This window comes from Canis lupus, chromosome 17 (assembly GCF_003254725.2).
Source record: "Canis lupus dingo isolate Sandy chromosome 17, ASM325472v2, whole genome shotgun sequence".
In the NCBI taxonomy this organism is placed as follows: Eukaryota; Metazoa; Chordata; class Mammalia; order Carnivora; family Canidae; genus Canis; species Canis lupus.
Genome location: NC_064259.1, coordinates 53,942,263 through 53,965,467, shown reverse-complemented (window position 1 = coordinate 53,965,467; position 23,205 = coordinate 53,942,263). Strand labels below are relative to the sequence as shown.

The following is a 23,205-nucleotide window of genomic DNA, read 5'->3' as shown; positions in this document are numbered from 1 at the left end:
TATTAATTGTCGTCACCATGCTGTACATTACATCCCCAGGGCTTATTTATTTTATAACTGGAAGCTTGCACCTCTTGAACTCCTTCACGCATTTTGCCCACCCCTTAACCCCTTCCTCGGGCAACCACCAATATGTTCTCTGTATCTATGAGCTTATTTGTTTTAGAATCCTTGTATATGTCAGATCATACAGTATTTGTCTTTCTCTGACTTATGTCTTACAGAAATGCTCTCATGTTCTATTCATGGGGTCACAAGTGGCAAGATCTCATTACTTTATGGCCAAATAATATTCCATCATACACCACATCATCTTTATTCATTCAATCATTTGATGGACATTTTGGTGATTTCCATATTTTAGCTCTTATAAATAATGCTGCGATGACATGCGGGCACAGATAGCTTTTTAAGTTCTTGTTTTCGTTTTGCTTAGATAAATACTCAGAACTGGGATGCCTAGATGGCTCAGTGGTTAAGCGTCTGCCTTTGGCTCAGGGCATGATCCCGGAGTCCTGGGATCGAGTCTTGCATCAGGCTGTCTGCATGGAGCCTGCTACTCCCTCTGCCTATGTCTCTGCCTCTCTCTCTCTCTCTCTCTATCTCTCATGAATAAATAAATAAAATCATTTTTAAAAATAAAAATAAATAAATAAATACTCAGAACTCAAATTGCTGGATTGTATGGTAGTTCTAGCTTTAGCTTTCCAAGGAACCTCCAAACTTTTCCAAAGTGGTTGAATCAATTTATAGTCTCACCAACAGCACACATGTTCTCTTTTCTTTACATCCTAGCCAACACTTGTCTTTGGGGTAATTGGCATTCTAACAGGTATGAGGTGATACCTCATTGTGATTTTGATTTGCATTTCTCTGATGATAAGTGATGTTGACCATCTTTTTTTATGTACCTTTTGGCCATTGTATGTATTCTTTGGAAAACTATTCAGATCTTCTGCTCATTTTTAAACCGGATTATTTATTTTTACTATTAAATTATGTGAGTTCTTTATATATTTTAGACATTAACTCCTTATCAGATATGTAATTTGAAAATACTTTTTCCCATTTTGTAGGTTACGTTTTTATTTTGCTGATGGCTTTCTTTGCTGTGTAGAAGCTTAGAGTTTAATATAGCCCCACTTCATTTTTGCTTCTGCTTCTTTTGCTTTTGGTGTCAAATCCAAAGAATCATCTTCAAGACTGATGTCAAGGAGCTTATTGCCTAGGTTTTCTTCTAGTTTTATGGTTTCAGGTCTTACATTCAAGTTTTTTTTAAATCTATTTTGAGTTCATTTTTGTGTGTAGTATAAGATAGTACTTCAGTTTCATTCTTTTATAGGTCGCTGTCCTGTTTTCCCAACACCATTCATTGAGGAAACTGTCTCTATTGTATATTCTTGACTCCATTGTCATAAACTAACTGACTATATATACATGAATTTATTTCTTGGTTCTCTATTCTGTTCCATTGATCTCAATGTCTGTTTTATTTTATTTTTTTAATTGAAGTATAACAACGATGGTATATTAGTTTCAGGTATATGGCATACTGATTTGATAATTATATACATTAGTCAGTGCTCACCAGGAGAAGTGGAGCCCTCATCTGTCACTGTACAGTGCTCTTACAATATTCTTGCCTATATTCTGTGTGCCATACTTTTCATAACTGAGAGTTATTTCATAACTGAAACTGGCACCTCTTAATCCCCTTATTTTATTTTGCTCATCATCATCACCCACCTCCTGCTGGCAACTACCAGTGTATTCTCTGTATTTAAGAGTCTGATAATTTTGCTTTTTAGATTCCTCATATCAGTGAAAGCATATGGTGTTTGTCTTTCTCTCTCTGACTTATTTCACTTAGCATAATGCCCTCTAGAACCACCCGTGTTGTCACAAATGGCAAGATTTCACTCTTTTTTATGGCCGAGTAATGTTCCATTGTATATATACACTACATCTTCTTTATCCATTCATCTATTGATGAATACTTGGGTTGCTTCCATATCTTAGCTATTGTAAATAATTCTGTAACAAACATAGGGGTGCATATATCTTTTGGAATTAGCGTTTTCATTTAAAAATAACCGGTAGTGGAATTACTGGATCATATGGTAATTATATTTTTAATTTTTTGTGGAACCTCCATAGGTTTTGCACAGTAGGTTTACCAACTTATATTTCCATGAATAGTGCACAGGGTTCTTTTTTTTCCACATCCTCACCATCACTTGCTATTTCTTATCTTTTTGATATTAGCTGTTCTGACAAGTGTGAGGTGACATCTCATTGTAATTTTGATTTGCATGTCCCAGATGGTGAGTGATGTTGATTGAGCATCTTTTCATGTGTCTATTGGCCATCTGTATGTCTTTGGAAAACTGTATATTCAGAAAAGGCAACTTATGGAATGGGCAAAGATATTTGCAAATGACAATATCCAATAAACAGTTAGTATTCAAAATATATAAAGAACTTATAAAACTCAAGACCCAAAAAATAAATGATTCAATTAAATATGGACAGAAGACATGAATAGACATTTTCCAAAGAAGACATACAGACAGCCAACAGACACATGAAAGAAGATGCCCAACATCACTTATCATCAGGGAAATGCAAATCAAAATTGCAATGAGACATCACCTCATACCTGTTAGAATAGCTAAAATCAACAACACAAGAAACAACAGGTGTTTCCGTGGATGTGGTGCAAGGATGTTGGTGGGAATGCAAATTGATGCAGCCACTGCAGAAAACAATATGGAGATCTCACAGTTAGATATTTAATCCATTTTGAGTTTACTTTTGTGTATGGTGTAAGAAAAGTCCAGTTTCATTGTTTGCATGTTGCTATCCACTTTTCACAATACCATTTATTAAAAAGAATGTCTTTTCCTCATTGTATATTTTTGCTTTCTTTGTCATACATTTATTGACCATATCTGCATGGGTTTATTTCTGGGCTCTCTATCCTGTTCCATTGATCTGTATGTCTATTTTTGTGCCAGTACCATACTATTTTGATTACTACAGCTTTGTAGTATATCTTGAAATCTGGGATTGGTTTTCTCCAGCTTTGTTCTTATTTCTCAAGATTGATTTGGCTATTTAGGATCTTTTGTAGTTACAAAGAAATTTTAGGAATTTTGTTCTCATTCTGTGAAAAATGTTGTTGATATTTTGCTAGAGATTGTATTGAATCTGTAAATTGCTTTGGGTAGTGTGGACATTTTAATGATATTCTTCCAACCCATGAGCATAGACTATCTTTCCATTTGTTTGTGTCATTTTTAATTTCTTTCATCAGTGTTTTATAGTTTTCAGAGTACAGGTCTTTTACCTCCTTGGTTAAGCTTATCCCTAGGTATTTTATTCTTTTTGGTGCAGTTGTGAATGGAATTGTTTTCTTAATTTCTCTTTCTGCTACTTCATCATTAGTATCTAGGAGCAATGCAACTGATTTCTGTATATTAATTTTATATCCTGCAACTTTACTGAATTCATTGATCCTAATAGTTTATTGCTGGAGCCCTTAGGGTTTTCTTTTTTTTTTAATTTATTTATGATAGTCACAGAGAGAGAGAGAGAGAGAGAGGCAGAGACACAGCCAGAGGGAGAAGCAGGCTCCATGCACCGGGAGCCCGACGTGGGACTCGATCCCAGGTCTCCAGGATCGCGCCCTGGGCCAAAGGCAGGCGCCAAACCGCTGCGCCACCCAGGGATCCTGCCCTTAGGATTTTCTATGTATAGTCTTAGGTCATTTTCAAACAGTGACAATTTTCCTTCTTCCTTACCAGTTTGAATGACTTTCATTCCTTTCCCTTGGGTGATCTCTCTGGACAACACTTTCAGTATGATGGGTAAAAGTGGACATTCTTATTCCTGATCTTAGAGGAACAGCTTTCAGGATTTTATCATCAAGGATGATATTGGCTGTGAGTTTGTCAAATATGGCCTTTATTATGTTTGGTGTATGTTCCTTCTGAACCCACTTTATTGAGAGTTTTTATCATGAACAGATGTTGAATTTTGTCAAATGCTGTTTTTTGCATCTAATGAAATGATCCTATTATTTTTATCCTTCATTTTATTTATGTGGTGTATTGTATTGATTGATTTGTGGATATTGAGCCATCCTTGCATCCCCATAATAAATCCCATTTGATTGTGCTGAATGGATCCTTTTAATGTTTTGTTAAATGCAGTTTGCTAATATTATGTTGAACAGTTTTGACACGATGTTCATAAAGAATCTTGATCTGTAGATTTATTTCTTTATAGTGTCTTTGTCTGGTTTTGGTATCAGGGTGATGCTGGCCTCATAAAATGTATTTGGAAGCTTTCTGTCCTGTTCTATTTTTTTTTTTTGAATAGTTTGAAGAGAATAGATATTAACTCTTCTTTAAATGTTTGGTAGAATTCTTCTGTGAATCCTTTTCATCATGGACTTCTGTTTGTTGGGAGTCTTTTGATTACTGATTCAATTTAATTGTTGGGAATTGGTCAATTTAGATTTTCTATTTCTTCCTGATTCAGTTTTGGGAGGTTATATATTTCTAGTAGTTATCCATTTCTTCTATGTTATCCAATTTGTTGGCATATAATCTTTCATAGCAATCTCTTCTAATCTTTGTGTTTCTGTAGTATTGTTACTTTTTCATTTCTGATTTTATTTATTTGGATACTCTTTTTTTTTTCTTGAAGAGTCTGGCTAAAGGTTTACCCATTTTGTTTATCCTTTCAAAGAACCAGCTCTTAGGTCCATGCATCTCTTATATTGTTTTTTAAGTCTCTATTTCATTTATTTCCCCCTTGATCTTTATTATTTCCTTTTTTCTACTATCTTTGGGCTTTGTTCTTCTTTTTCTAATTCCTTTACTTGTGAGGTCAGATTGTTTATTTGAGATTTTTCTCAGTTCTTGAGGCAGACCTGAATTACTATAATTTTCGCCCTTAGAACTGCCTCTGCTGTGTCCCACGGATTGGGACCATTATGTTGTCATTTTCATTTATCTTTTGTATGTTTTTATTTACTCTTTGATTTCATTGTTGACCCATTGGTTGTTTATTAGTATGTTGCTTAGCCTCCATGTGTTTCTGTTTTTTCCAGTTTTTTCTTCTCGTAATTGATTTCTGGTTTTATATTGTTGTGTTCAGAAAAGATGCTTGATATGATTCCAATTTTCTTTAATTTATTGAGACTTGTTTTGTGGCTTAACATGTGATTTATTCTAATGAATGTTCCATGTGCACTTGAAAAGAATATGTATTCTCTTGTTTTTGAATGACAGAATATTCTGTATGTATCTGTTAAGTCCACCTGGTCTAATGTATCATTCAAAGACACTTTCCTTATTGATTTTCTACCTGGATGATTGATCTATTGATGTAAGTGGGCTAGAAAAGTCACTGTTTTTGTACTCCTGTCAATTTCTCCCTTTCTGTCTGTTAATATTTGCTTTATGTATTTCAGTGCCCCAATGTTAGTTCCATAAATATTTACAATATGTTGGATTGATCCTTTTACCATTATGTATATATGGCAGTGTACAGATAGCTCTTGGGTTTTTTTTTATCCCAAGAAGAGGATAAGTCACCTTATGTCTTCTTATTGGAGCATTTAGACTATTTACTTGTAAAGTAATTAATAGGATTTACTTATTGCCATTTTATTAATTGTTTTCTGGTTGTTTTGGTAGTTCTTCTCTGTTCCTTTCTTGTTCTCTTTCCTTCTGAATGATGACTTTGAAGCTATGCTTGGCTTTGCTTGGCTTTCTTTCTCTTTTTTTGTGTGTGTGTATCTATTATAGGTTTGTGATTGCCCTAAGGGTCATACATAACATCCTAGGTACATAGCAGTCCATATTATCACTGAAGTTAGAACACATTCTAGAAGAACTTTATTTTTATGCCCCCTCTACATTTTATGTATTTATTATCATATTTTACATCTTTTATTTTGTGAGTTTAGCTAAATTTTTATATATAATTTTTACTTTTTAAAAATCTTTTTACTAGCTTATAAATGATTGCTCTGCTACCTTTACTCTGTGTTTGCTTTTACTCACGAACTTTTTTCCTTTCTAATTTACTTTCAGTTATGGTCTTTTCTACTTAAAGTAATACTTTTTACATTTCTTATAAGTCCATTTTAATGGTGATGTATTTATTTAATGTTTGTTTGGAAGAATTCTTTATTTCTCCTTCAATTCTGAATGATAACTTTCCCAGGTAGAGTATTTTTGGTTGTGGGGTTCCCTCCTGACCCTTTCAGTATTTCAACTATATCATGGCTCACCAAGTGTCTTTTTTTAAGATTTTATTTATTTATTCATGAAAGACAGAGAGAGAGGCTGAGACATAGGCAGAGGGAGAAGCTGGCTCTCCGCAGGAGCCTGCCCAATCCAGGACCCTGGGATCATGCCCTGAGTCAAAGTCAGACACTCAACTGCTGAGCCACCCAGGTGTCCTGCTCACCAAGTTTCTGATTTAAAAAGAAAATCAGCTGAAAGCTTTATGGCATTTCCTTTGTATGTAACCACTTACCTTTATCTTGCTGCTTTAAAAATTCTCTTTATTTCTTGACATTTGACTTAGTATGTGTTATGGTACAGAACTCCTTAAGTTCATCTTTCTCGGTCCTCTCTGTACTTGCTGGACCTGGATGTCTATTTCCTTCCCCAGGTTAGGGAAGTTTTCAGCTATTATTTCTTTTTTTATTATTAAAGATTTTTATTTATTTATTCATGAGACACACACAGAGAGAGAGGAAGAGACACAGGTAGAAGGAGGAGCAGGCTCCATGCAGGGAACCCGATGTGTGTGGGACTCCATCCCCAGACTCTGGGATCATGCCAGCAAACGCTGAGCCACCCTCTGGTATTATTTATTCAAATAAGTCTTCTGTCCCTTTGTCTCTCTCTTCTCCTTCTGGGATTCCTATAATGTGAATATCTGCTTACTTGATGTTATCCAAGGGATCACTTAACTTATCCTCATTTTTTAAAAACTCTTTTTTCTTTTTGCTGTTCAGTGTGAGTGCTCTCTGTTCCCTTGTTTTCCAGATCATTGAATAATTCTTCTGCATCCTATAATCTACTGTTGCTTCCTTCTGTTGTATTTTTCATTTCAGTTTTTGTATTATTCAACTCTGATTGGTTGTTTTTTTATATTTCTTATTTCTTTCTTGAAGTTGTGAGTTCTGAGTTCATCTACTCTTCTCTCCAGTCTGGTGAACATCAACTGCTTGAATTCTATTAGATAGATTGGTTATCTCCATTTCATTTAGTTCTTTTTCTGAGGTTTTGTCTTGTTCTTTCATTTGGAGCATAGCCCCTGGTCTCCTAATTTTGCTTGACTTTCTGGGTTTGTTTTTATGCGTTAGGTGGAACGGCTACTTCTTCTAAATTTGACGGAATGCTCCTATTGTGGTCATCCCCTGTATAGACTGTGTATGCCCAATAACTTTGGCTGGGTGGATGGTTAGAGATGTGGCTGGCATGGCCTGAGGGTCCTGCAGCACTGTGTTGGAGCTGCCCTGATGGGATGGCTGGAGCTGAAGTGGGCATGGGCCAGGGAAGTTCCAGGGCTCTGTGTAGGAGACACTCTGTCAGAATAGCTGAAGCTACAGTGGGTGCAAGCCAGGGGGCCCTGGGGTTCTCCACACAGGGGTACACTGGTGGGGCAGTTGGATCTGAGGCAGGTGTGAGCCAGGGGTTCCTGAGGCTCTCTATGCTGGGGGCTGCTCTGACAAGTCATTTGGAGTTGAAGTGGTATAGGCCTTGGATGTTCCAGGGTGCTTTGTGTCTGTGTCACCTTGATGAGACAGCTGGAGCTGTAGTAAGCACTGACGAAGGATATCCTGGTGTGCACTGTACTGAGACCATCTTAGAAGTGGGACACCTGGGGCTTGTGTGGGCTAGGAACTGGGGCTCACTAAAGTGGCAGGCCAGCTAAGGTGCCTGAAACCTGCTCCTGTCCATGTAATCAAGGTGGAAGGGGAATATAGCCCATAGTGTTTGCCAGCCCCTCTGGCCCACAGGAAGTTCCAGGAGCTCCCCTACCATTTTTTGAGGTTCTAGGCTGATTTCTTTATATTCTAATTATACTTTTAAACGATGGCTTTTTTTCCTGTGCCCCAGAGTAGACAATTCTGCTCATGGTCCCTCGGTGTTATCCCTCCCTACTACAATTCACAGTGCTGGGGGTGGAAGTTCCTTTTGTTACCATGTCTCCATCTCTCTTGCCATTCTCTGTGTGGTCTCTCTATAGTTGTGCAGGAGCTGTTTGGTCAGCCTTCAGTTCTTTTTCAGGGGAATTGCTCTATAAGTATGTGTAGATTTGGTGTGTTTGTGGAGGAGGTGACTTCTGGGTCTTCTATGTCATCATCTTAGACTGGAATTAATCTTGCTTCTTTTTCTTAATTACTGTGGCCAGGACTTCAAATACTATGTTTTTTTTTTTTTTTTTTAAAGTATTTTTTTTTAAATTTTTTTATTTATTTATGATAGGCACACAGTGAGAGAGACAGGCAGAGCACAGGCAGAGGAAGAAGCAGGCTCCATGCACCGGGAGCCTGACGTGGGATTCGATCCCGGGTCTCCAGGATCGCGCCCTGGGCCAAAGGCAGGCGCTAAACCGCTGCGCCACCCAGGGATCCCCAAATACTATGTTGAATAAAAGTGATGAGAGTGGGAATCCTTGTCTTGTTGCTGATCTTAGATGAAAAACTTTCATCTTTTCACCCAGTGTGGTATTTGCTGTGTGTTTGTCATATATGGCCTTTATCGTGCTGAGGTATATTCTCTCTGTACCCGCTTGGTCAAGGGTTTTTTTTTTTAAATCATAACTGGATGTTAAATTTTGTCAGATGCTTTTCTGTGTCTATTGAGATGGTCATAAGATTTTTATCTGTTAATGTGGTGCATCATGCTGACTGATTGTAGGTTTTATACCATCTTTGCTTCCCTGGAATGAATCCCGTTCGACTATGGTGTATGATGTATTTAATGTAATACATTCTATTTAACATATGTTATGTATATTAATTATTGTTTGCTAATATTTTGTTGATTTTTGTACCTATGTTCATTAGGAGTATTGACTTGTAAATTTCTTTTCGGGTGGCACCTCTGTTTGGTTTAGGTATCAGGGTATTGCTGGATTCATAAAATACATTTGGAAGCGTTCTCTCCCTTTCTATTTTTTGGAAAGGTTTCAGAGGAATTAGCGTTAATTCTTCTTTAAATGTTTGCTAGAATTCACCAGTGAAGCCATTGGGTCCTGGACTTTGTTCTTTGGGAGGTTTTTAATTACTGATTCAATCTTACTAGCAACTGGTCTATTCAGATTTTCTATTTCTTTATGATTCAGTCTTGGTAGTTCTGTTTCTAGGAATTTATCCATTTCTTCTACATTGTCAAATTTATTGGCATATAATTGCTACTAGGTATTTACCTCAAAGATACAAATGTAGTCATCTGAAGGCGCATCTGCACCCCAATGTTTATAGCAACAATGTACACTTGAAAAGAATATGTATTCTGTTGCTTTTGGATGGTATATTCTATAGATCAGATAAATTTAACAGATACGTAATGTATCATATAAGGCTGATGCTTCCTTATTGATTTTGTCTGGATGATCTATATCCATTGATGGAAGTGCAGTATTGAATTTCCCTACTGTTACAATATTGCTATCTGTGTCTCCCTTTAGGTCTGCTAATATTTGCTTCATATATTTAGGTGCTCCTACATTGGGTGTATAAATATTTACAACTATTAAATCATCTTGTCAGATTGACCCCTTAGCATTATTATAATGCCCTTCTTTGTCTCTTACTGCAGTCATTGTTTCAAAGTCTATTGGTTGCCTACAAGTATAGCTACACTAACTTTCTTTTGGTTTCCATTTGCATGGAATATGGAATATCTTTTTCCATTCTTTCACTTTCAGTCTGTGTGTGTGTCGGTACGTTTGAAGTGAATCTCTTGTAGGCAGCAATAAATGGGTCCTTATTTTTTTTTAATGGTTTCAGCCACTGTCTAATTATTGATAGATATATATTTACTACCATTTTGTTAATTGTTTTCTGGCTATTTTGTTTTTGAGACTTTCTTTTGTGATCTGATGAGTCTCTTTAGTGGTATGCTTAGACTATCTTTGGTGTATATTCTATAAGTTTTTGCTTTGTGGCTTTGCTTTTTGCTTTTGCTTTGAGGCTTACACGTAGTAACTGATATAACAGCATATTTAAGTTGGTAAGAACTTAAGTTTGAATGCATTCTAAGGCTCTACATTTTTATCCCCTCCCCACTCCCACAGTTTATGTTTTTAATGTCACATTATATATCCATTTATCTTGTGCATCTGTTAACTGTCATAGTCTTTTAACCTCCACACCAGCTTTAAATTGATTGATCCACTGTCTTTACAATATTAGATTATTCTAAATTGTACTATATATATACCAGTGAGATTTCTATTTTTTATATTTGGTACTTTCTTATATTTTCTATCTCTTTTGTGAAATTTTCACTGTGTTCATACATTCTTTTCTTGATTTTGGTGAGCATCTTTTTGACCATTATTTTGAACTCTTTATCAAATGAGTCATTTATTTCTGTTTCATCAAGTACTTTTTCAGGGTTTTATCTTGTTCTTTCATTTGGAACATATTTCATTTTCTTCATTTTCCTTGGCTTCTTGTCTTGGTTTCTACACGTTAGATAAAACAACCCCTCTCCCCATCTTTAAGGTGTGGCCTTATGAAGGAAATGAACCTTAGTTCAACCCTGCCCTAGCTTTGGGTTATCTTGAACCTTTGTGATTGTCCAAGCATTATTTTTGGTGGCTTCCAGTAATTGAGGGTGTGCCAAGATCTGTCAGTGACCCAAGGGGGACTTCAGTCAGCACCTAGGTTCAGGCTGATTGGAAGCTAGACCTTTAGGCAGCAACTTTTAAAGAATGCAAATATATACAGCACTGTGGGACTGCAAGCTTAAGTCCCACTGGACACCAGAGCCAGGCAATCTTGAGGTAGCCTCTGGGTAGTAGTCACATAAATTACAGTGCCAGACAAATGTATGAATTCCGTTCTGGGAGATACTTGCAATCTGGAGCAAGGCAGAGGGACAGGGCAAAGATGGTGTCTACTGGCCTCCATCCCCAAAGTGCATCTTAATAGGTACCAAACCAGAAGCCTGCCCCTCAGGCTAAAGCTCCTGAACAAGCAGATAGACCTGTCACAGAAAAACTTGGTGTGTCTTTCAGTCTGTCGTCTGTGTAGTGCCCTGGAGGTGACAACCAGCCAAGAACCATCCCCTGAATTGTAGTCCCATGGGATCCATAAACACAAAGCTGCTGGTCACCAAGTGCCAGATGATCTATGGGCAATCCCCTGAGTGACAGCAATAAAAGCTGGGGCATCAGACACATGTAGAATCTCCTCTCCAGGAGATACTGGCACTCTGGAGTGTGGCAGAGGGAAAGCGAGAGGATAGCACCCACTTTCTGAGGTCTCTGGAAAGGATGACAGTGAGGCTTTGACTGTGTGCTTCATTAGAAGCTGGTCCCTCAGGCTGATGCTCTAAAATCAGTAAATAAGCCTCTTACACATAAAGTCTGGATGGTTCTCAATCAGCTGCTTCTGTGCTGGTTGTTGGGAGCAAGTAAGTCTGTGCACAGGCTTTTTAAGAGCTGTTTTTCAGTTTGCTATTATAGCATAAACTTCATTGGTTCTCAACGCTAAATGTTTTGGGGACTTGCGTCTCAGGTGAAGGTCTTAAAAGCTGGAGTGTGGGCAGCCCGGGGGGCTCAGCGGTTTAGCGCTGCCTTCAGCCCAAGGCCTGATCCTGGAGACCTGGGATCGAGTCCCACGTCGGGCTCCCTGCATGGAGCCTGCTTCTCCCTCTGCCTGTGTCTCTGCCTCTCTCTCTCTGTGTGTGTCTCTCATGAGTAAATAAATGAAATCTAAAAAAAAAAAAAAAAAAAAAAAAAAGCTGGAGTGCCTAGTGTGGAGTACAAAGCCTTTGTTTCTCTCAGAGAAAAGCTCCAGGTTTTGAGTTCCCTCCAGTTGTGGGCGCTCGTGCCACAGGCGGGGTTAATGGCAAGATGGTGTTTCATTCTCTCACATCTGCTGCAATGGGAGTTTTTCTTATTTGCCTGATGTGCAGGCATCACTCTAGTTTCTAGGGTTTTCTTCCAGAAGTTGTTCCATATACAGCTGTAGATTTCACATGTCTGTGGAAAGAGGTAAGTTCAGGATCTTCCTAGGATGCCATCTTGAACTGGAACATGCCTTTCTCCTTAACATAGGGAGTACTGGCTAACTGCTGAATGCCAACTTCTCTTTTTAAGGCACTGAGTTGAGCATGAGGGATAAAACGGAAAAGACAGGCTCCTGGACCACACAGAACTTACAGGTTAGCAGGGGGAAATGGGTATTAAATTAATAATTACATAACTGAATAACAGCATTGTGAATTCTGTGAAGGGGTAGAAGGGCAGTGCCAGGAGAGAAAGGGATTTATTATTGAGCGAGCACTAGCCACTGCTCTGGTCTCCACATATAATCGCAGTCCTTTCAACAATTCCCAAATGTCACCCTTATTCTAGAGTAAAGGAAGTGCAGAGAGGCAAAATTCTGTGCCTATGGCCAGTAAGTGACCATATCTAGGCGGAGACAAAGCCTGTTTTCAGCCACACTGGAATTGACAGTACTTGGTGATTGGCTGCGTGCTGGTGGGGCCACGGCAAGTAAGGGAGACCAAAACTTCCTGTGACTTCCAGCTTTCTGACTTAGGCAACAGGGTGGTGGAGGTCATTGCCTAGAACATGTTCATTTTGAGACCTCAAACTTGGGTTTGTATTTGGAGTTTAGTGTGTTAGGCTTTCTGAACAAATATAGATATCCGATAGATAACTGGGGGCCCAGGAGAGAGGACCAGCCTAAAAGCATCATGTGGGTGACGTTATGACACCCCAGGAATATGAAGCAGGCAGAGGGAAGGGTACGGGGAACTTCCTGAGGAAATGAACAGTCAGGGAGCATGTGAAGAGGAAGCTGAAAGCTAAGGAGTAGGCAGCGATGATCGTGGAAAGAGAAGAGGTCTGATTTCAGGAAGCGTGTGATGGAGGCATAGATGCTGCAGAGGCCAAGTAAGGGCTGGGATGTGCTGCCAGACTTCATAATCAGGTCAGTGGCGATCTCAAACAGGACTTTAGAGGATGGTGTTAAAGGAACAAGAGGTGGTGGAGGGGTCAGTATTCAGGAGCTGTTTCTATCATTTTTCTGGAGCCATACTTAGCTCCACAGAAAGAGCTAACAGGAGAATCTGCATGTGAAGTAGAACTGAGCCCAGGCATTCAGTCTTGCTTTTAGAAAGCTCAGAAAGATCTAGCCCATTAGGTCTGGTTTTGGTACCAGTTGGATGCATCACTTAGCTGCTTCCTGTAGAGCAGGAAGTTTTGGCCCTAAAACTTTTTATTTAGAGAATTGTCAGGAGGTAGAACTCTTTTGGTGGGAAGGGGAAAGAAGGTTCAATCCTCCCCTGGTCCTGCTCTACCCTACTCTGTGTGTTTTGAAGTCTGGGGCTGCTAAGAGCTGTGAAAAGCCCTGGTCTGGCAGCCAGCTGGGGTCAGCCCCATCTACTGTGTCAGGCTGCTGACCTTCATCATAGTAGTGTGTGCTCAGCGGTCAATTCTCCGGGGGTCCCAGAAAGCAGACATACAGGGAATATGGATGGGGGCAGCCAATCTTGACAGTGCTGTGTCAGTTTAAGCACATGGCAAGGACCCTGTTACTGCCATCACAGCAGTGATGTGCAACATGTCCTCAAGCAGCCAGTTACCACCTGTCTCATGGTCCAATAATCCTGACAACTTTCTCTTCATTTTCATCCTAGTTCCCTTCTGTCGGGCTGAGCAGATGGCTCTCTTTAAAGATGACTTGTGTACCAGTGCAGAGATCACCCCAGGGGAAAGTGCCCTGAGGAAGAAAGAACTGGTAGGTTAGACTAAGGGCAGACCACCCAGCTCTCCCAGTTCCTCCAGCTGGAGGGGGTATTACAGTGACAGCCCATATGTGGGAATGCCATCTCCCTTCCCCTCCCACCTGTGTAGCTTAGAAGTGAATTCAATTTGTCAGGCAAATTGAATTTAAATGAAAAAACTGTAAAAATAAATAAAAATAATAATAAAAAGAAGGGAGTGGCAGGCAAGAGGCACAGGCAATGAATTAAACTTTCAGAGGAAAAAAATACTCATTCTATGATCACCTGCAAACCACAATCACTCTGGTGCTAGCAGTAAGGACTCTGGATTGTTGCCTGCTTGAAGCAAGGACAGCCTTGGAGCATGGCTAGTTAACAGCACTCAGGCTGTTACTGAACCAGGAGACCGAGGGGGGGTGGGGTGGGCATTTTACACTCACTCATTGAAAGCAGGCATTCTCAGACTTGCCCCCGAAGTAAACAGATCTCTTACCTTTTTTTTTAAGTGCCTCTGGCACATAACCACTTTCTGAAATGGAGCTATTTGATGCTACATTAGGAACAAGCTATGTGAAAGGGAAGCACTCTATGATACACATGCCATGAGACTACAGATGTAGGTTCTGCTGCTCAGACAAACCTAAGTCTAGGGAAGCTTGAGGCTGTTGTCGTGGGGACCTGAGAAATGGCGAGTGGCCTGCAGGCTGGGACCAGACTGGTGAGAGTTTTATCTCAACCAAGCAACTGAATCTTTCACAGCACGTATCTTGCCATCAAGAAACAGGTGCTAGATATGTTGCCAAATTGAATTTAAATATAGTAAAAATATACTTCATAAATAAAATGTTTTTAAAAGTAGATGCTAGGCAGCAGGTAGACCACTCACCCAGAGGTGGCCCACAGGAGAATGGGTCAGGTAAGTTCCTCTACTAGAAAAAGAGGGTCTGGGCAGTTTCCTCTGAACACTGGTTCACAGACATGAATGTGTCTCCAAATAGCCTAGAGAGCTGATTAAACCAGATGGCCGGTTGGTTAGCTTTGGTTCAGCAGGTCTGAGTTTGCCAGGCTCAGAAGTTCCTGGTTGGTGCTGAGGAAGCTGCCAGCACCGGGATGCGCACTCAGAACAAACATCTGGGCAACAGAAGTGATGAGGCCATGAGACAGATTCCATTATAATAGCCATCTTTATTTGTAAAAATCCAGATATAAAATGTATTCTTTCAGTCTTTCCAAGTTTTCCTTTTTACAAAAACAAAAAGGCACATAAAAACCATCCCCACTGTCATTCCCATAGACGATGTTTTTCAGGCAGCCCTCCCCCCTCCCCCCCATATAGCTACATGCTTCATTCCAGGACGTCTTGCTTCCCCCACATGCTTCGGTGCTTTCCTACCAGGGTAGAGTTCCGAATTCCAAGACTGAAGTACACAAAGAGGGGGTGGGTGGTGGGTGCAAAGTGTGTGGCATGATGCTCCACGACGTGCAGGACACGGGGGTCTAGTAGTAGGTTTCTTTCTCTACCCAGCCTGTATGCAGCAGAGAGAGACAAGACACAGTGCAGTGAGTCCTCCTGGCTCTAGTGCACAGTGGGAATGATAGTGACAAGGAACGACTTGGGGGTGACAAAGTCCAGGAAAGGGGGATGGTTCACCCAAATTCAATACTGGACCTCAACTGTTATTTAAATGTTTTTAGAAAGAATGTATTAGTTGGGAAGATGGTTGAGGTTTCTGACCAACTTTCCACCGTATCCTATTGGATTTGTAGTTTAGCCTAAAATATGATTGGTTCTGAAACCTTAATTGAGATCTTTACTCTGGGGATGAGACTGGCTGGACCCAGTTTCCAGCTGGCCAGGCCAGTGGCCTTAGCCAACCAGACTGATCACAGAGGGAGCCCAGACACTTCAGAGGAAATAGAAGCCACAGAACTACGGCCTCTCCCACACCCCTGCTAAAGCTAAAAAGGTCTGTAATTACCGCCAGGGCGTCGCCTGATGATGAGTTTTCGGACTTCGTCGTACACGAAGATGAGAAGAGAGTAGGGAAAGGCACAGAACCACCAGGTAGGTCTGGAAACAGAAGCAGGTAGCAATTTACTTATGAACAGAATTCGAAGGAAAGAGATGATGAACTAAGCCTGGGAGGAGGAGCCACATACAGTCACCCCTAACTACTGAGCCGTTAGCATGGAACACACAGAATGGTCTTAAGAACAGAAATGTGGCTCCCTGTGCTCAGGGCCTAGAGGGACTTCATGAAGGAAGCCCCTTCCCACCTTCAGTTTGCTTTTTATAATCTGTAGCGTGAGTTGAGATTTTTTTGTTGACCATCCGACAGCAAACGGACATTTCCTTTCCTCCCTTTCTAAAGTTTAAGAAGCTTGAGTGTGCAATGTATCTATGTCCTGGCACTTGAAGGTCAAGAACTACCAGGTTTATCCACCCCTTGAATTCAGTCACCAGGTTTATCCACCCCTTGAATTCAGTCACCTGTGTACTGAATCCCAGCGCCAGGGAATGAATAACGCCGGGACCTAACAGAGAGTGGAGGCCTTTGGGAATGTAGCGAGCTGCCGCTTCAGCCCCCAGCCTGGAGACAGGTGCCCCAGGCAGCCTTGGTGGAGGGCTCTGCTTCCCTGACTACCAACGTCTGCAGTCAACACGTGAGGGCGGCTGTCCCAGGGCAGAAGCCTGGCCCTCTCCTCCTCTTCCTGGCGCTAGGCGATCTCCTCCGCAGCTAAGATACGACCTCATCTGACTCAGCCACCCGAAGTAACTAACCCACCTTCCAAATTGGGTAGAACCTGTTGGGAACAAGTGATCTGGTCCTAGCAAAACATGTCCTGAGGCACTATTCCATTTCAGGGTCATGCTCCATCTCAGCCTTTTAGACAGCTAGGTGGTTCTCCTACCCTCCTCTTGACAAACAGTGGCTCAACCTGATAGAATCCAACTTGGACAAGGCTTTGCCCCTTATTGTATACCAGCTCTGTGTAAGGGGCCTGGGCTACACAGTAAGAAAAAAAAAAAATTCCTATAGCCCATGCCTTAAAGATTATAAGCTAGTGGGGAACAGAAATGACAAGTAATACCAAAGAAGGGGTGCAAGTACACCAATCCAGGAGGGTGAGACCACATGGGACAAGCTCCCGGGAAACCAGTCCTGAAGGATTATCCAAACTAGTGGGGTGGGAGGAAGCATCCTTACCAAAATATGTATGCGGGGAAAGAATACTGAATTCACCCAACAGAAGCTTGGATGGCTACAAGAGAAGGCTAGAAAGACCATTTGGACAATAGTGAGAGACCCTAGATGCCAGGCTACCCTTGCACACAGGGGATATCTGTACAGACCCAACAAGATGCCAGGGAGGCTCATGGGGCTTGGCTACTTCAGGGATGGGGTCAGTGGAAGGAGGTGATGGCTACCAGCCAGGTAGGATGGATCTGAGAGCAAGGCTGGGGAGAATTTTTTTTTAAGAGTTTTGGGGTGTATGTGTGGGTTGGGGGATGGGGGGTGTGGGCACAGTGAGAGAGGGAGAATCTCAAGCAGACTCCTTGCTGAGCACAGAGCCCTATGTGGGGCTTGATCCCATGACCCTGAGACCATGACCTGAAATCAAGAGTCAGACAACTAACCAACTAAGCCACCTAGGCGCCCCAAGGGTGGGGAGACTTTTTTTCTTTTCTTTTTTTTTTTTTTTTGAGACTTTTGAATCAAAAGGTCATGTTACAGGGGTGCCATATTTTGTACTTTAGCATCTTTTAATCAAGTTACAACTGTTTAACCTCAACCAGCTAGCAGATACCACCACACTCTTTTGTTTCAAAAAGCTACTGGAGGGACGCCTGGGTGGCTCAGTGGTTGAGCATCTGCCTTCAGCTCAGGGCATGACCCTGGGGTCCTGGGATTGAGTCCCACATTAGGCTCCCTGCATGGAGCCTGCTTCTCCCTCTGACTGTGTCTCTGCCTCTCTTTCTGTGTCTCTCATGAATAAATAAATAAAATCTTAAAAAAAAAAAAAAAAAACTACTGGAATTTGCACTTGTGATAAACCTGAATTTTTCACATACAGGGTCTACCACAGAGTCCTTCACTGTGTTTAAAAAAAGGCTAGTCTGATCCTGAGCAAAGACTTAGTGGTCAGCTTCCTTTGGTCTACTCTACTGTGATCTACTTCAAGCCTGCTTCTCCCACCTTCTTCCTTTGAAAACAGAGGATTCCGAGGCCCAAAGGCGGGGGCCTGTGATAGGACACACAGGAACTAGGCAGGTAAATCAAGATTTGAACCCATTCCAAGCCCTAGGCCTCTCTGGTCTGCCTCTAATGACAACTAGACAGTTGCTGAAGGTGGCCTGAGCACTGATGCAGTTAGCTGGTGAGCAATCCCAAGGTACCAGAGCCTGTCTGGCCTGATCCCAGGTAAAGCCTAAGGACCCTGGTCAATCCTTCCTAATTTCCAGCCAGAGAAATTCTTGGATGTGCCACCCCAAATTCCTAACAGTAATAGTTACTAGTGCACATCATGAGAGAAGTTCCACTTTTCTCTCACACTTTGCGGAGCTGGAAGAGGAGCAACTTACTTGAGGGGGTACATCCTCAGGGCAACACCCATTCCAGGGCAGTAGGACAGGAAAGCAGCAAGGGCCGTCTCTTCAAAGAGGCCAAATATTAGGATCTTGTTCCTAAAATCAAGGGAAGAAAAAGCTTAAGAATGCAATCAGATGTTTCTCTTCTAATGCTATGTGTTAAAAGACAGATCAAGGTCTTTATGTGTCAGTTGTACTTAGGAACTTGCGGGCAGATGAAAAAAAAAAACCCGGAGAATCACATCTTGCTTCCTAAATCTGTTCCAAAAGAGGGGATTTTCCAGAAACTGCCATGTATTGGGTTCGGGGAGTTTAGAGATCACCAAGATGCCTCCCGTGAGGGCCCTGAGTGTCCTCTACTCACTTCATCCCCTGCTGGAAGACTGAGTTCCTCCTGGTCTTACAGATGACCAAGTCAGCCCACTGCACCACCACGATACTGACGAAGAAGGCCGTGTGGCAAGTGAACTCCACGATTTTCCTCTGTTCGTAGGTCTGAAACACAGAAGGCAGACAGGTGAGCCGGCTCTTGGCCTGCATGGCCAGAGGCTGAGTGGCCACTGTCCTCGGGGGGCCTAAGGAGCTCCCACTGTTTGGGCCCTCACTCACCCACTGCTGCCCATAGCTGTCCTCCACGTCGTTGATCCAGCGGTCATCCCAGTCCACTCGGAGGCCCAGCAGGTGGGTCGGGAGGAAGCCGTTCTCAGCCAGAATCACAAAGTAAGTGAAGAAGCCCCCCAAGGCCTGGATCATACCTGCAGGGGTGGAAAAACAATTCTAACCTGATTCCAGGGCATCTGCACATACTTCATCTGAGTGCTGCAGGAAGCCTGGGAGGGGACTTAGGGGCGGCTGTCACTGGTTGAGAGAGGACTAGAAGGATGGAGGATCCCAGGGACATAGTCCTCACTCGGTGCCCTCTTCTCTTTTTGAATCACTTTTTAGAGCTTTAAAAGGGGAAGACACACAGGCCTTACTCTGAAACCCCCGAAACACCCACTGCTATTACATGGTCATGTATCTCTATGGGGGCAGAGCCTTTTTAGGGGGGAAAAACGCATCCCTATTTTTTAATCTCTGATACAACATGACTATTTTCCCATCTCAGTTTTCACACATTCAAAATAAGTGAATTTTCTGACCCAACCCTTCTCCTCCTCCTACCACTTTCAGGACGCTTCTCCTCTGGCCTCTGATCCCACACCACACTATCCTGAATTCCTCAGGGCAAGATTTCGTCCTATGCTCTGGACCTAGTCTTCCTTGTTAAACTTAGGTCTTCCCGGCCAGTAGCCAACCTCTTCTCAGCAACTGTCGACAAGTCTCTGTCCTATTTCTACAACGTTCTTATCTGTTCCATTTTACCCAAGTGTTCACAGTACTACAACCTATTAATCCAAAGGCCTGGGCTGCTCACAGTGGCCTTGCCGGCTTCTCCTGAAGGCCAGTAGGCAGAGCATTTAGGATCAAAGGGCATTTTCACTGCCCACCTGTTAGAGGTCATGTTCCACTGCTGATAGAGCAGGAACCAAGCCCTGGGGGTGGAGAGAGTTGGGGTGCAAGGTCACCAGCAGCAGCTTACCGATCTGTCCATAGGCCATGCTGATCAGCCGCTCATTCACAAGCTTGTCCGTTTTGGGGTTTCTGGGCTGTCTCTTCATGATGTCGCTCTCAGCTTGCTCATAAGCCAGGGAGATAGCAGGAACCTGGGGACGAGAGGCAGGAGTATAAAAGTTGTCAGATACCAGGAAGCTGACACTGTGAACCTTCCATTATAAAGTCCTTGCCCTTTCCCCCTTTATTTTCTTACTTTTTAAAGATGTTATTTATTCATGAGAGATACTAGAGAGAGGCAGAGACACAGGCAGAGGGAGTAGCAGGGACACAGGCAGAGGGAGAAGCAGGCTCCATGCAGGGAGCGGATGAGGGACTCGATCCTGGGACTCCAGGATCATGCCTTGAGCCCAAGGCAGATGCTTAACCGCTCAGCCACCCAGGCGTCCCGCCCTTTCCCTTTTAAAACTGTTTTTCATACCATGAGATGCTATTACCAGTCCTATTAAAAAGGAAAAAAAAAAAAAAATCTTCCCTTTCATATGCTGCTATCTGACAAGTATTGACAGTTGCCCTAAAGACTAAGAATGCTGCTTCCTGGGGGCTGAAGCTGTGACGCACACCGGGTGCCACTAAACCCGGTCTGACCAGGTGTCGCAGCGGCGGGTGAGTGAGGGCCTGAAGCCCTGCCAGTCACTTACCATGTCTGTGCCCAAGTCAATGCAGAGGATGGTGACAGTCCCCAGTGGTAGTGGAATGTTTGCAATAATAAATATCAGGAAGGGGGTGATCTCTGGAATGTTACTGGTCAGGGTGTAGGCAATGGATTTCTTCAAGTTATCAAAGATCAGACGACCTGGGAAAGCAAGATTTTGGTTTTGTGTTTGTTTTTTACTACAGAGCTAAAGGGGATGGGCAGGCTAAGAAGTAGATACAGATGGGAAGTATTGGGATGAGTTTTTAGCGAACGCTTTGAACACAGTGCTCTCTCACCTTCTTCTACTCCAGTCACAATTGACGCAAAGTTGTCATCTAGAAGAATCATGTCGGCAGCTTGCTTAGACACGTCGGAGCCAGCAATCCCCATGGCAACCCCAATGTCTGCCTTCTTCAAGGCTGGAGAGTCATTCACGCCATCACCAGTTACAGCCACAATAGCCCCCTGCCAGAAGAAGGGGGATGGGTCTGTAAGAGCCACTCCGTCCAGGGGTGGAGACACAGGCCTCAACTTGCCTCTCCTCACTACAGACCCCGCCCCTTTCCTAGGAGATTCTCCGCAGGCTCCGACTCAGCTAAGAAGCCACCCAGGTACTATCTGACCACAGAATTAAGGACTGATGATAAACATATCCCCTCCCGTTACAAACAAGGGCTCCTCAAAGCCATGACTTTGGTGAGTGGACCTCTGTACAGCCCCATTCCTGTAAGGTCTTTTCAAGGGATGGGATGACAGTCTCCCAGCTATTCACATCCCCAGTGTAGACATTAGGAGCCTGCACTGCTATTCCAGGTAAGCATGGAGCCTCAGACTCTGGGAGATGGTGAAGACGTGTGTTGTCAAGTGTGTGGCTCTGCTAAGCCATTATCAAGTTCCTCCTCCCTCTGGAGCTTCTTACTGGCACATATGCAGTGAGTCTCAGAAAAGCTGGGCCACGTGTCCAACACCGGCGCTGTGTTTTCACTGGCACTGTGATCACAGAGGTCACCAGTGCCTGAAAGAGCCTGGCCCTGGTCGCCCGCTAACCTGTCTCTGGCAGCCTTCCACAATGATAAGCTTCTGCTGAGGAGAGGTCCTGGCAAACACGATCTCCGTGTGGTACTTCAGAATGTCATCCAGCTGCTCGGAGGTCATGTCTTTCAGGTCGCTTCCATGTACCACACAGGCCTTGGCGTCTCTAGGATCAGGATGGGAAAAAGGTCACCCATGGCTTCACCAGCATGATGCTTATCTCCAAGAGGGGCTGTTTTACACAGAACACTTTGTAAACAACACAAAGCCAGAGGAAGTTTTTCCTCTCATGTAAGAGCTATCGCTATCATCTCCGCAGTATCCTACAGGTTACAAAGCACGTTCATAGGTCTCATCCAAGACTCACAACCACCTGCAGGCAGCGTACCTGTCATCTTTCTCGATCTTTAGAGAAAACACTGAAATAACATGACCAAGTTTCAAAGAATAGACCCAACCCTCTGATAGCCCCAAAGTGGGTGAGCCGCCCCCAACTTTAGCAAAAAACAATACTTCTTGGTTTTTGTTACCTATTTTACTTTACTGTCAAAATTCATTTTTGGTCTGCACTACCTGGACAAGCCCTGGAAATGGACTTGGTGCTAGGTGTTAGGTTGTATTCTTTGTGGCTGACAGCATGAAATTGGACGCTCGACTGCAGAGCGTATGACAAAGGCTCAGCTTCTCAGCTCTGCAAAGTGGGACCACCACCTCCCTTAGCAGGTTAGCGCATCAAGTGCTTAGACTATGTGAGCACATCTAAGTGTTGGCAATGATGACTTGCTCTCATTGAACCTGTCCCCTGGAAGGACAAGGTTGCCTTCTGGAACTGTAGGAGCATTCCCCATTCAGAGCAAACCTAGAAGCAAACCATCAGAGAGCCAAACTGATGACTCTCAACTACCACCATTTGCACATTCAAGGCAGACCAGCTTTTGAGCTTCCTTGTCTTACCTGGGGTTCACCTGGCTCACTGGGATGTTGAGACGGGCAGCAATGTCTTCCACAGTCTCATTGCCTTCTGAGATGATGCCTACACCTTTGGCAATGGCTTTGGCTGTGATCGGATGGTCTCCAGTGACCATAATGACCTGGAATAAAAAACAGGGCAATTTAGTGAATGCAGCTGCCTCAGGAGGCAAGAGTAAATATTAAGGATAATTCATCTTGGAATAACAAAGGACAGAAATGCAAACCTAAAAACTGATAAACATTATCTAAAAATATAAATGCCTGTTTACAGAAAGCAACTCCAGATTTTATCTTAGTATACAATCATGTAAGACACATTGCACCTACTTTTCCTTTTACATAGTCATAGAAGAAAA

The 23,205-nt window shown here is 42.5% G+C and overlaps 1 protein-coding gene across 2 annotated transcripts in view; it reads right to left on the bottom strand.

The window, feature by feature from the left end:
* Positions 1-15,168: 15,168 nt before the first annotated feature.
* ATP1A1 (ATPase Na+/K+ transporting subunit alpha 1) overlaps positions 15,169-23,205 on the bottom strand; it is a 29,445-nt gene continuing 21,408 nt past the window's right edge. For both annotated transcript variants that reach the window (XM_025453405.3, XM_025453406.3), the window contains exons 14-23: positions 22,832-22,968; positions 21,893-22,043; positions 21,142-21,310; positions 20,850-21,004; positions 20,177-20,300; positions 19,204-19,349; positions 18,959-19,089; positions 18,589-18,690; positions 15,983-16,074; positions 15,169-15,529 (exon numbers count right to left, since the gene is read on the bottom strand). In XM_025453405.3, the coding sequence (XP_025309190.1) occupies positions 15,501-15,529; positions 15,983-16,074; positions 18,589-18,690; positions 18,959-19,089; positions 19,204-19,349; positions 20,177-20,300; positions 20,850-21,004; positions 21,142-21,310; positions 21,893-22,043; positions 22,832-22,968 (1,236 nt within the window). In that variant the 3' untranslated portion in view covers positions 15,169-15,500. The remainder of the gene's footprint in view (positions 15,530-15,982; positions 16,075-18,588; positions 18,691-18,958; positions 19,090-19,203; positions 19,350-20,176; positions 20,301-20,849; positions 21,005-21,141; positions 21,311-21,892; positions 22,044-22,831; positions 22,969-23,205) is intronic.